The sequence below is a fragment of the Xenopus laevis genome, chromosome 5L (genome assembly GCF_017654675.1).
Source record: "Xenopus laevis strain J_2021 chromosome 5L, Xenopus_laevis_v10.1, whole genome shotgun sequence".
Taxonomy (NCBI): domain Eukaryota; kingdom Metazoa; phylum Chordata; class Amphibia; order Anura; family Pipidae; genus Xenopus; species Xenopus laevis.
In genome coordinates this window covers 29,610,509-29,622,903 of record NC_054379.1, presented here as the reverse complement: position 1 = coordinate 29,622,903, position 12,395 = coordinate 29,610,509, and the positions used below count along the sequence as shown (strand labels likewise).

Here is a 12,395-nt window from a genome sequence, read left to right as displayed (position 1 = left end):
GTTTCATTAATTATCTTCTCCTAAATTAGCCATGGTTTTGTACCAAAATTATAAAAACCTGGTCCTTCTTTACTGGAACAGAAAAATACTAAAACAATTACATCGTTTCTGGTTAAATAGTAAGATAAGGATAGGATGGCAGCTGGTACTGTTGTCGACCATGAAAATATTATTTATTTTTCTTGTGGGACAAGTAGAAGGTCTGAACAGAGGCAAAATGAAGGGTACATTTGGTTAACTTTTATTATGTTATAGAATGGCCACTTCGAAGCAACTTTTCAATCCATCTTCAATATTTCTGTTTAATTATGTGTCTTTTTCTTCTGACTCTTTCCAGATTTCAAATGGGGGATCTAAAATAGTGTATTCGGTGCATCCCTAAAATTGTCACAGAATATCGCCTACATCATACTAAAAATGAACAACCCCTGGGGGTGGCGCTATTGCTTGTAATGATAACCCTAAGGAAAATAATGTGGTAAAAACTATGAGCAGAAAAAAAAATGATTTACATGAAGCTGAGACCCCAGTGGCAGCTAGTGCATTCCTCCCAACTGTCCTGTTTTTAGAGGGACAGTCCCTCTTTTGATAGCTCAACCCGCAGTCCCTCATTTGTACTGGAAAGTCCCGATTTTCTCTGCACTGAACAGGCAGAAAAAGAAACAATGTTTCAAACTTAATTGGCTTTTGCAGAGAGCCCAGAACAGCCACGGCTGCAGATACTTTTGTAACAATTTTGAGATAAGCAAATAAGTAATTTTAACAATATAACATATCAGGTCTCTTGGGAGAAGTTAACTTTTAGTATTTAATAGAATGGCCAATTCTAAGCCACTGGTCTTCATTATTTATATGTTATAGTTTTTTTTAATTATTTGCCTTTTTCTTCTGACCCTTTCCAGCTTTCAAATGGGGGTCACTGACCCCGTCTACAAAGATATACTCTGTAAGGCTGCACATGTAGGGGCACATTTACTTAATTAACCCTCGATATTCGACCCTCGAAGTGAAATACTTCGAATATCGAAGTCGAAGGATTTACCGCAAATACTTCGATCGAACGATTAAATCCTTCGAATTGAACGATCGAAGGATTTCCCTTCAATCAAAAAAAGCTTTGAAACCTTATGGGGACGGTCCCCGTAGGCTAACATTGAAGCTCGGTAGGTTTAAAGTGGCGAAGTAGGCAGTCAAATTTTTTTTCAAAGAGACAGTACTTCGACTATCGAATGGTTTTTAGTTTGAATCGTCAAAAGTCAAAGGTCGTAGTAGCCTATTCGATGGTCGAAGTACCCAAAAAAAACCTTCGAAATTCTATGTTTTTTTACTTCTAATCCTTCACTCAAGCTTAATAAAGGTACCTCGTATTGTTACTTTTTATTACTCATCTTTCTATTCAGGCCTCTAATATTCCTGTCTCTTGTTCAAATCCATGCATGGTTGCTAGGGGAATTTGGACCCTAGCAACCAGATTGCAGAAACTGCAAAGGGGGGAGCTGCTGAATAAAAAGCTGAATCACTCAGAAATTGCAAGTAGTAAAAAATGAAGACAAATTGCAAATGATCTCAGAATATCCCTCTCTACATCATACTAAACTTTAACTCAAAGGTGAACAACTCCTTTAAAGGGCAATTCACTTTCAAACGGTAAAAAAAAAAAAAAAACACAGAAACATGTTCAAACTTTCATAACCTGCCACATTGTGTAAAATGAACATGGTAATTAGGGGGCGTGGTCACAAAAATGGGCGCGGTCGAAATCGATTTGCTGCACTGTGCGTGGCAAGTTTTTTTTGTCCCTCTTTTTATTTCCAAAATGTTCGAAGGAATGGAGAAAACAATAAATCACTATTAGATAGTTGTAGCCAAATCCTGACACGGGGCTGAGTTCCCCACCGCCTGCTACGAACAAAAGCAGCTTATCTTTAGGACAAGACTCGGCAGACGTCGCGCTTCACTCTCCATAAAGCTGCTACGTGCCGCGTCACCGCGTTTATAAACGTGCCTGCGTGACGCCATAGTCTCGCGAGATGAGACTTGTGATGTCGGTATTGGCTGTCCGGCGAGAGCTAAGGAGCTGGACGTTTACGTGATTACGGGATGTTTAAGCAGCGGGCCGGGGCTGCGGGATGTGTTAAGAAAGTCGGCAGTGTCCCGCGAGAAGCCGGACTGTCGGGCGGTATGCATTTCTCTGCTGACATAGTCACTACGTCTTTATTGTAAATGGGCTGCAATTAACATCACTGGAGTTTGGCGTCACCGCTGGCCACCATTGCTGCCTGTGTTGCCCATTGCTGTGTATTGTCCCCTGTTTATCCTCAATCAGTTGCTTCATTTGCATGATATTAAGACTCACAACAAGTCAGGGAGTAATGTCTGATGCAGACAACAATGGGGCCCACTGTATAACCCAGCCTGAGCCATGGCAGTCAGTAAGCACAGCCACATTAGGAAGGTGCAGGGCTTATATCCACATGTATTGCAGAGTAAGTACACTGCACTAAGCTTCGGGGTGAAAAAACGGTGCACATGATTGATCTTGAAAATTGATCCTGATTGATACTGTCATGGGAAAACATTTTTTTTTTCCAAAAACATCAGTTAGTACTGCTCCATGAAATCCAATGCTCAAAAGAGCAAACAGATTTTTTTTATATTTAATTTTGAAATCTGACATGGGGCTAGACATATTGTCAATTTCCCAGCTGCCCCCAGTCATGTGACTTGTGCTCTGATAAACTTCAATCACTCTTTACTGCTGTACTGCAAGTTGGAGTGATATCACCCCCTCCCATACCTCCCCCCAGCAGCCAAACAAAAGAACAATGGGAAGGTAACCAGATAGCAGCTCCCTAACACAAGATAACAGCTGCCTGGTAGATCTAAGAACAACACTCAATAGTAAAAGCCAAGTCCCACTGAAACTGATCCAGTTACATTGAGTAGGAGAAATAACAGCCTGCCAGAAAGTAGTTCCATCCTAAAGCGCTGGCAAGTCAGTGGTCCCCAACCAGTGGCTCACTTGCAACTCAAAGCAGGTGCTTATGTCAAGGATTGACAAAGGACCCAGAGGGGTCCAAAACGTTGCACCCTTTTTGCGGATACACATGGGGCTAAATAAAGCACCTTCTTCATTGAGCAATATACTGGTGCGCTTCTGGATTATTTTCTACATGTACCTTTGACCCCGTGCAAGTAGGGATGCCCCGAATCCACTTTTTTGGATTCTGCCAAACCCCCGAATCCTTGGTGAAAGAGTCGGCCGAATACCGAACTGAATCCTAATTTGCATATGTGGGAAGGGGAAAACATCCTTGTTTTGGGACAAAAAGTCAGGTGATTTACCTCCCTGCCCCTAATTTGTATATGCAAATTCGGTTAGGCCTGGCAGAAGGATTCTGCCGAATCCTGGATTTGGTGCATCCCTACGTACAAGGGAAGGGTCTTCAGGTTGAGCCCCCAGCACTTTCAACAAGTGGATTTTGAACGGGTAGAGCACTCCACGATCGTGCAAAAGTCCACACATAAGTCCACATTAATAAAAAAATCCAAGTGCAGAAAGATTAGTCCCGATGTCTTGTGTGTTGAAAGTGATTTCCATTCATTTCAAAGGTTAACAGATAGAAATTCCAAAAACCTGAATTAGATTGTCACTCAAAATAAAACCCCACAACAGTTACCTTTTATTACATTTCTTACCCATACTTAGTTCTGCATCAGCCAATGGTCATACAAACTCTCTTGAATATTGCTGACTATCTAGTCGGTTGCACAAGTCCTTGTTTTATGTGTACCAAGAAAGTAAAAACAAGGTTAGTCACATAGAAGACAAGCTAGATTATATTACCTTTTGGTTCCAATACCCATAATTTCCAAATGCAGTTACATTATCTCTTAAGAGTGTTTTTTTTATTTGTTTCCCCTCCCTTTTTGGCTCTCCTTTTCCAAGGCTCTTTAGAGTAGCTGTGCCACCTTATGACCTTGCTCTATAAAATGTCTAGAAACTAGTGTATATCACTTTTATGTTCAGTCTTATCCTAACCAGAGTGATTGTGGAGTAGTGGGTATAAGGGTGCCTTATGATCAATTATTTGTTAATTTTGTACCCAAGGAAGGGTTTTCACCCAGAAACGTTATGCACTGTACTTTTTCTGCAATAAATGTGGCTGTATAAACCTTTCACCTTCCTAACTTGTTTTGCCCCAAGTTCCAATTTTCTTTGGTGAAATACTTCTACAGTGATTTCAGACACCGTTGAGACAGAGAGCACCAGTGAAATCATATGGAAGGCGAGTCTATTTGGAGGTGTGCTTATTCTATTATTTATGGTGAGGCAGTAAGGTCAGGCCGAGGCTGGCGGGCAGTCAGGACAGGGTTTTGTGAGCTTCAGGCATACACCTACTATTGTGTTTCTAGAATGTAGAGTGTATCGCTCAATTATATATTGTGCTTCTCTTCAATTGTTCTGATAGAATCCTCTTCATACAAGAAGACTCCAAAAAGGTTGTCTAGAAGCAAACACTCCTCTCCAGCCTTCAGTTCTCCTTCCAATGATGTTGACCAACAACATGAAATCATTTGGGATCCATATTCTCCAACAGCATTTAAAATCGGTAATGCTTGCTTTTTTGTGTGTGTTATTTTTGTGATTGGCTGCCCCCCCCCCTCCTGTTGTGCTTCTGGACATGCACACCTCTCATTTGAAACGGGGACCAGTGAACATCGAGGGATCTCAAAAAAAAAAAAAAAAAAAAGGGCTATTTTTAAATATAATATTAATTTTTATCACCATGTAAAACCAACACCATATATTACTTATAATTGCCTACAAAATGAGGGGTTTTGTCATTTATCCTATATGTCTCCTTTAATGGAATGAAAGCGGCAGACATGAAGTACGCACAGTTTTTCAGAAACATGATGTCCTCAACATAAGCTCTCATTGAAGCTTAAATGTATCCGATGCGTACTTATTGGGAATTCAGTGTTGCCTGATTACTAGACCTTGAGACTTTTGCAGTTGGTCTTCATTTCTTGTTTTGTGGATTTTGAATTATTTTGCTTTTTGTTCGGCATCTCTCCAATTTGTAACTTCAGTAGCTATCTTGTTTATAGGATCAAATTTAATCTAGCAACTAGGCAGCAGTTCAAAGAGGAATAGGAGAGGGCTGTCTGGTTCAGGGACCCCCTTTATAGCTATATAAAACCTGGATGCAAGTTATGTGCATAGACACATTGCAAGTAACAGTTACTCAAGGCAGCTGTTCATTTTAGGGTTCCCTTGCATATATGTGCCCTGTACATTACACCTTGCACTTTATTATGAAAAACTCAATTAACAGGTGTTTAGGTATTAGGCACATGTATAGATCAGTGTCTATTAAATAGGTTGTCCATCTTTGAGTTAACTTTTAGTATGATGTATAGAGTGATAGTCTGAGACAATTTGCAATTGGTTTGCGTTTTTTATTATTTATGTGTGTTTTTTATAATTTTTGATTTTAATTCAAAAGCTCTCCGGTTTGCAGTTTCAGCAATCTGGTTGGTAGGGTCCAAATTACCCTAGCAACCACACAATGTTTTGATTTAAAGACTGGAATATGAATAACAGAGACCCGAATAGAAAGATGAGTAATAAAAAGTAGCAATAACAATACATGTGCATCCTTACAGAGCATTTGTTTTTTAGATGGGGTCATTGACCCCATCTAAAAAACAAATGCTCTGTAAGGCTGCAAATGTATTGTTATTGCTACTTTTTATTACTCATTTGAAAGTTGGAAAGAGTCAGAAGAAGGCAAATAATTCAAAAACTATAAAAAAGAAAAAATGAAGGCCAATTGAAAAGTTAATTAGAGTTAACCATTCTATAACATACTAAAAGGTTTACTTAAAGGTGACACGAGTACTGATGGAGTTTAAGAGCACACAATTTTGTACTTGCCTTGGTTCATAAATGATCCCTTACAACCTAACAAAAATTGCGTCTATATTTTGAAAGCACAAATAATGCTAAAATACGTGTGTATTTACTGTGAATTTTTCATGTTCTAGAAAATGGAAGAAGAAAAAGACCAAATGCAAACAAATGTACTGTTGAAATTTCCGATATTGTTAACAGGATTGCTCCAAAGGTAATGTGCTTTATGTGAAGTATTTTAATAGGCTTCGTCAAGGGTATAGATAAAAACCTACGATTGATTTTGTATACAAATTGTTCTTGATCTTCGTGTGTGGAGAGTGCTCATTAATGGCATATCGGGAAAGATCCGCTCGTTTGGCGATGTCGCCAAATGAGCAGATCTTTGCGTCTATGACCACCTTAACTCTGAGTTAGAGAACTGAAAAGCTGGAAGTAGTGTTCTGTTCTGTCAGACATCCAGTCCCTCCAGCCTTTATACATTACGTTTTTGGCTAACTAACTATATTAGAAACATTGATTATTTTGCACATCCTATCTATTTACCCAGTTTTTATTGTTACACTGAACAGTTCCTTTAAGCACTACACCAGCCCAGTAAATTGCACACAATCCCCTCCATGTTGCATCCAAAACCACTCAAGTTCTTAAAGTCATAGTGAGACATAGGATTAGAGTTTGCAGAAATCATGCTGTTTTCTGAAGTGGGAAAAGTCTACAACTATGCATTTTTTAGTAGAAAACAATCTCTTATGCACATGTAGAGCATCCAGGCCCTGTGAGATTCTCCATGTGATACGATGGGAACAAGACACTAGTACTAGTACAATACTCCTTTATTGTATTGCATCATTACATTGATTGCTCCACTAATGCAGTGAAGTTCCTACATAAGAAGAGATCTTCCTAAAAATGTGCAGATTAGGATGACTTGTGCCTCTGTTTTATAGATACACAGTTGCCCATGTTGCTTTGTGTATTTAGAGAGCAGCTTAGTACTGTGATAGACTGTAGTCCCTCAGAACCCTTCCCTGACTAATGCTTGTTTTGTTTTGGTATTTTATCTGCTGTTTAATGTGTGTGTTTTTGCAAAGAATGTGGCCTACAATTTATGAGCCTAATAATTGAACTTTGCATTAATTACATTTACATTTTCAATGTGTTAAATATATTCCTTCTCTACTATTAATGTATTAATATAATACTATTTTTCCTCCATTTGGGCTGCAGAATGAAAAGCCGGCAGATGCTGCTTATCTTCAAATGTGGATTGGGGACGATGCTATCCCATCAACACCTGTAGTTGCAAGATCAAGGTCAAAAGCTAGTTTGTAAGTATTATTTCAATGGATTGTGAAAGAAAATGTTGGAATCTCCCTAAGGAAGCTACTTGAGAACATTTTCTCATTCTATGCCACATTTCCATAAGGCAAGAAATTGGGGCTACGGACAATTCATGGGCATATGTCTGCCTGAAATGGTTTCGCTCTTCACTGTTTCCCGCTCAGCAGCTGTCAGTCAGAATCCGACTCCTGCATGAAGAGAGACTGATGCTGAGAGGGGGATAGTGAAGATTAACTTGATTATTTCAAAAACAGTACATCATTTTTAATTCTTTATGTTTAGAAAGTTTCTTATTTCAGTATAATGAAGCTTGTATTCATTTTTTATTTTCACGATGGTTCCCGTTTAAAGATTTAATGCTTTAATTTGGTGTCCAAATGATAACATTTCTCTTCATACTTATTGCTCATTAAAGGGGAACTCCAGCATCCAAACCAAAATTTGATAAAGAGGCCCACATAACACAGAAACCCCTAATATACCCATCACAGTTACCTGTTTCTTCAAAAAGTATGAATAAATGCCATTTTCTATCCTGAAATTCGTCTGTTTAACAGTTCTTCTTTTTCTGCGTCATTTGAAATCCTGGCAGGGAAGGAGGGACTAAACACTGATGTTACATTTTGTAACCACTTCTCCACAGCTTACAGACAGCATGCAGGAACTATATAACCCACGATGCATTGCACTGTGATGTTCCTTTCCTTATTGAAATCACATGTGCAGGGAATTGTGGGGTTTGGAGGATGCAGGCTAAGGACAGATGGCTGTTGATACAAAGTAACCGTAGTCAGTCAGCTCAGCAAAGTAGTCAGACAGGTCAGCAGGGGACTAGGCTTAGGGAACTTTTCCAAACCATTTAAAATCATGAAAAGTCTGCATATTTTTTAATTGATGTATATTGCAAAGTTGTTTGAAATGATGTTTACTTTTCAAAAAGCTTATGTTTGTGTGGAGTTCCCTTTTAAGGTTTTGTATTATGGTTGTTTCTTTTAGAAGGCCAAGAAGCTTGCATACAGAAGAAGAACTCATGAAGCTGGCCAGACAATTTGACAGGAACTTGATAGAAGCAATACAGCCTCAAGAACAACGCGATCTGTCTGCAGATGAGAAAACTGTACCTTTAGGCACTGCTCAAATCTATGAAACCGATACATTTCTAGAAGATATCCCTGAAGAAGATGTAGAGCTTGCACTAAAATCTGTCAGTCAGAGTTCAGGAATAAGCACGTCATCACATGGCCAGAAGGCTGTGGATCAAGATGCAGAAGCAGCCCTCAATGCACTTTTTGACTGTTCTACACAAAAAGTCAGTGGACGATTAAGCCAGACGTTATCAGATATCTCCATAGGTAGCACACATGGGCTTCATGTAAGTGTAAAAGGCAACACTGGTGAAGTTTCATTGAGTGAAAAAAGTGATGGCAACAAATTTGAAACGCCTACAGTTTCAAAGCGAAATACATCACATAGTGAATCAAATTCAAATGTGCTACATACCTCTAAAAGGGATGGATCTATTTTGCCTAAAGAGAAATCTAGACAGACTGAGTCTCATGGTGTGTCTGACCCAGCTGCTGCAATATCTAATAGCCAAGATGACTTTGAAGATGACTGGGGCAATGACCTTTTTGAAGATGATTCTTTTGTTATGGAAATTACTCAGAATCCAAATTTGATAGCTACCCCTAAGACTGAACGGACCAATAGCAAATCAGAGCAAAGTGGCTTATATTCTGTTGGATCGAAATCATTTGAAAATAATAAATACAATGATAAAAGTGTGGTACCTAACAAAGCGAATCATTTTAAGTTTGTGTCACGAACATCAAATGTACCAGTTGATTCACATTCTGTTGGCAAAAGGGACAATAATATCTCGGTGCCTTCAATATGTAATGTTTCCCAGTTACCTTTAAACTCCCAAAATAATAATTCTGTGCAGAATAGGAGAATGCAGAGTAACAGCTCACTTGTTCCTGAAAAAGATGCCTTCACCCGTGGATTGTCTAAAAACCACAGCACAAATGCAGAAATGTTAGGTTTACTTAATGTGCCAGCGAAGCCTTCCCACTGTCACGTTCCACAGAAACAGAATCATGCGCCTATTCCAGAAAAGGCCTCAGTCCAACTTGATGAATGGGACGACCCCAAATTTTCTGATGACGTTCTGGATATGTTTTGTAAATCTGATAGCCTTTGGGAAACAAATGAAGATGATGATGACTTGCTATATCAAGTGTGTGATGATGTGGAGAGGTTGACTCAGGCTCAGATATCAAATGAAGGCGTTAATAAAATGGAAAATACACAGTTAACCAGCTTAAGCGGTGCAAAAACCATTACAGGAATAACCAAACAAGTACAGGCAAGCCAGCACTTTGGGCAAAACAAAAATGGAAGCCAGATTTCCCAATCCTCTTCTGCAACAAATAAATTTAGTGGAAATGCAACACGATATAATAGCTCAACAAACAGCTCCTTACAGAAAATAACAGCTCCTTCTGCAGGCACAGGACTCCGCGTTTGTGGAAATGCCTTCACCTTTAATGAAAATGGAGGCTTGAGCAAAACTAACCCAGCCCCTGTAAAGTTTGGCAGGTTTAATTCTGTTCCTTCTGCAAGTGAATGCACTAAAACACTGTTTATTGGCACGCAATCACAAAGTATGGGGAATCCACAGGCTGCTACCACTTCTGCGAAGAGTTCAATGGCACCTTCAAAGTTCACCTTTACTCGAACAAAATCATCTCCAATAGTCCCTTCACATACGTGTACTGGAGGGACAAGTGATTTTAAATATATGGACTCCCAAGAAGTGGCTGGGAACAAGAATCACAAAAATCGGTTGGTCCCAAAGAATGAACTACTCAATCAGCCCTTTAGTTTAAAGAGACAGCTCTCAGACTCTGTTTTGCAGTCTACAAAAGGTCTGTATCTCTGTTTTTAAGGTAAATTGTAGTGAATGTATAATGTTTCTTAGAATTATGTTTTCTTTTGTGAGGCAAACATAATATTTTGTGTTGACATTAACTTTAATCAGTGTCTAACAATAAGTGAATTAAAGGAACAGTAATACCAAAGAATGAAAGTGCTTCAAAGGAATGACAATTTAATGTTGTGTTGCCCTGCACTGGTGTTTTTGCTTTAGAAACACTACTATAGTTTATATTAACAAGCTGCTGTGTAGCCATGGGGGCTGCCATTCAAGCACAGGATACACGGTAGATAACAGATAAATCCTGAAGCATTGCATTATCTACTAGAGAGCTTATCTGTTATCTGCTGTGTGTCCTTTTTCTCAGCTTGAATGGCTGCCCCCATGGCTACACAGCAGCTTTCCTTCTCCTTTAAATCAATGTGTTAACAATGGGGCAGCACAGCGGGTACCACTTCCGCGTTGCTGTTCTGGTGCCCTAAGCTTACTCCCAGCCAGGGAGCTATCTGCAAGGCTTTTGTATCTTCATGCTGTGTCTGCACCCTACTGTGTGTGACAGGGAGCTTAGATTGTAAGTTCCACTGTGGCAGAGGAGAAGGAGAGCTACCAAGGTAGTTTATTGCCAATAGATAAGCCACAACACTGCAAGATAACTGAGTAAACAGCTCTAGACACGGTAGATGTTTGTATAAGATAGGAGCTGCCATATTAGCTTGGTGTGTCATCACTTCCTGCTTGAGTCTCTTCCCTGCTCACTCATAGCTCTGGGCTCAGATTACAGCAGGGAGGGAGAGGGGAGCAAACTGAGCATGCTCAAGCCCTAGCTCTGGAGGTTTAAGCTGAAAACAGGAGGTCTGATACAGAAGCCCTTGTGTACACAATAGAACGAAAGAAATGTGATGTTTCTTTTGACAGAGGACTCAGAGCAGCAATAATTTGAGGGTGTATTTATGTAGATCTTTCTGATAAAGCTTACTTAGTTTTAACCTTTCCTTCTCCTTTAAATATATTCCATTAAAATTCTTAAGATTTGCAGAGCAAACAGCTATTTATCATTTATTTGATTTTACAACGTATTATGCAGTTCTTTATGTTTAGCCAGCTAGAGCTGGCTATTTACCTTTGGTTATATTTCATAGCCTGCTTAGCTGAATTGGAAAAAGTCTCTCCTGACCAAGTTATTGGCTTCCCAAACAAGGAGCTAGCATTCAGCTATGAATATGCTTTTTTTTTCTTTCCCAAAACACGAGCCAACCAATCACTCATTTTGTCTGATTGTCCATATTATTCGCATAAATAGTCCCATCCCACTTGCATACATCATCCCTTGTGAATGTGTCACTTGGTGTAACCAGATCAGCAAAGGCAAAAAGCATCAAGAATAGCTCCATTATGCACCGCATGATTATTCATATGATTCTCTTTCCAGTCAGCAAATAAGTTTAATGCCGTTGCTGTAAAAATATATATTTTTTTAACTTCAGACCTTTTTGTTCTTCAGTATTTGTTTCAGAAGAAAGAAATAAAAAGTGTTCTATGGAAGAAATCGAGAGAAAAAAACAAGAGGCGTTGGCCAGAAGGCAAAAGAGACTGCACGTATTATCCGGCGAAACGGCACACCCATAGCCATGAAAGATCACTGCAGTGTGTGCTGGTGACGACATAGAATTGCAGACTGGATCTTTGTTTATTGTAACTTCTCCGTGAGAAATAATGCGCCGAATCAAAAAGAGAACACTATTTTTATTATAGTTTCTAACATTTGATTGTTTACAATGGTAAACACTTCTTTTTGTAATATTTCTATAAGTAAAAAGGCCTCCTGTATGTTCAGGAATGGTCCCACTGATAACAGTAATTGTATTTATCACGAATGTAGAAATCAAACTAGATTCTTTTTCCCTAAAAATAAATAAAAAAGTAAAAATCATTTATTTCTAAACTGTACAGTTTCTTCGGTTTTGTGTCATTTGGCCTAAAATGTCCTGTTTGCTATAATAGGTGTATTATATTTGACATGCTCTAAGTACGCAGTTAATGCAGTTGCCTATCTTTGAACCCAGTCAGTGATTTGTTTTGGCTCTACAAAGTACGGTGAAGGGAAGAAACTATGGCAGCCATTGCAGATTCTTTACTCGTGATGTTAAATGGTTTTTCAGCAGGTTGGGAAACCGTGTTAGTGTACAGACCTAT

The 12,395-nt window shown here is 39.1% G+C and overlaps 1 protein-coding gene across 1 annotated transcript; it reads left to right on the top strand.

Moving 5' to 3' along the window:
• The first annotated feature begins 2,036 nt into the window (after positions 1 to 2,036).
• On the top strand, positions 2,037 to 12,115 carry etaa1.L (ETAA1, ATR kinase activator L homeolog). The gene is given in 6 exon segments (NM_001093039.1): positions 2,037 to 2,179; positions 4,473 to 4,613; positions 6,055 to 6,134; positions 7,151 to 7,251; positions 8,261 to 10,194; positions 11,704 to 12,115. Coding segments are annotated over 6 exon segments (2,460 nt in total). The 5' UTR covers positions 2,037 to 2,100; the 3' UTR covers positions 11,829 to 12,115.
• The last annotated feature ends 280 nt before the right edge of the window (positions 12,116 to 12,395 follow it).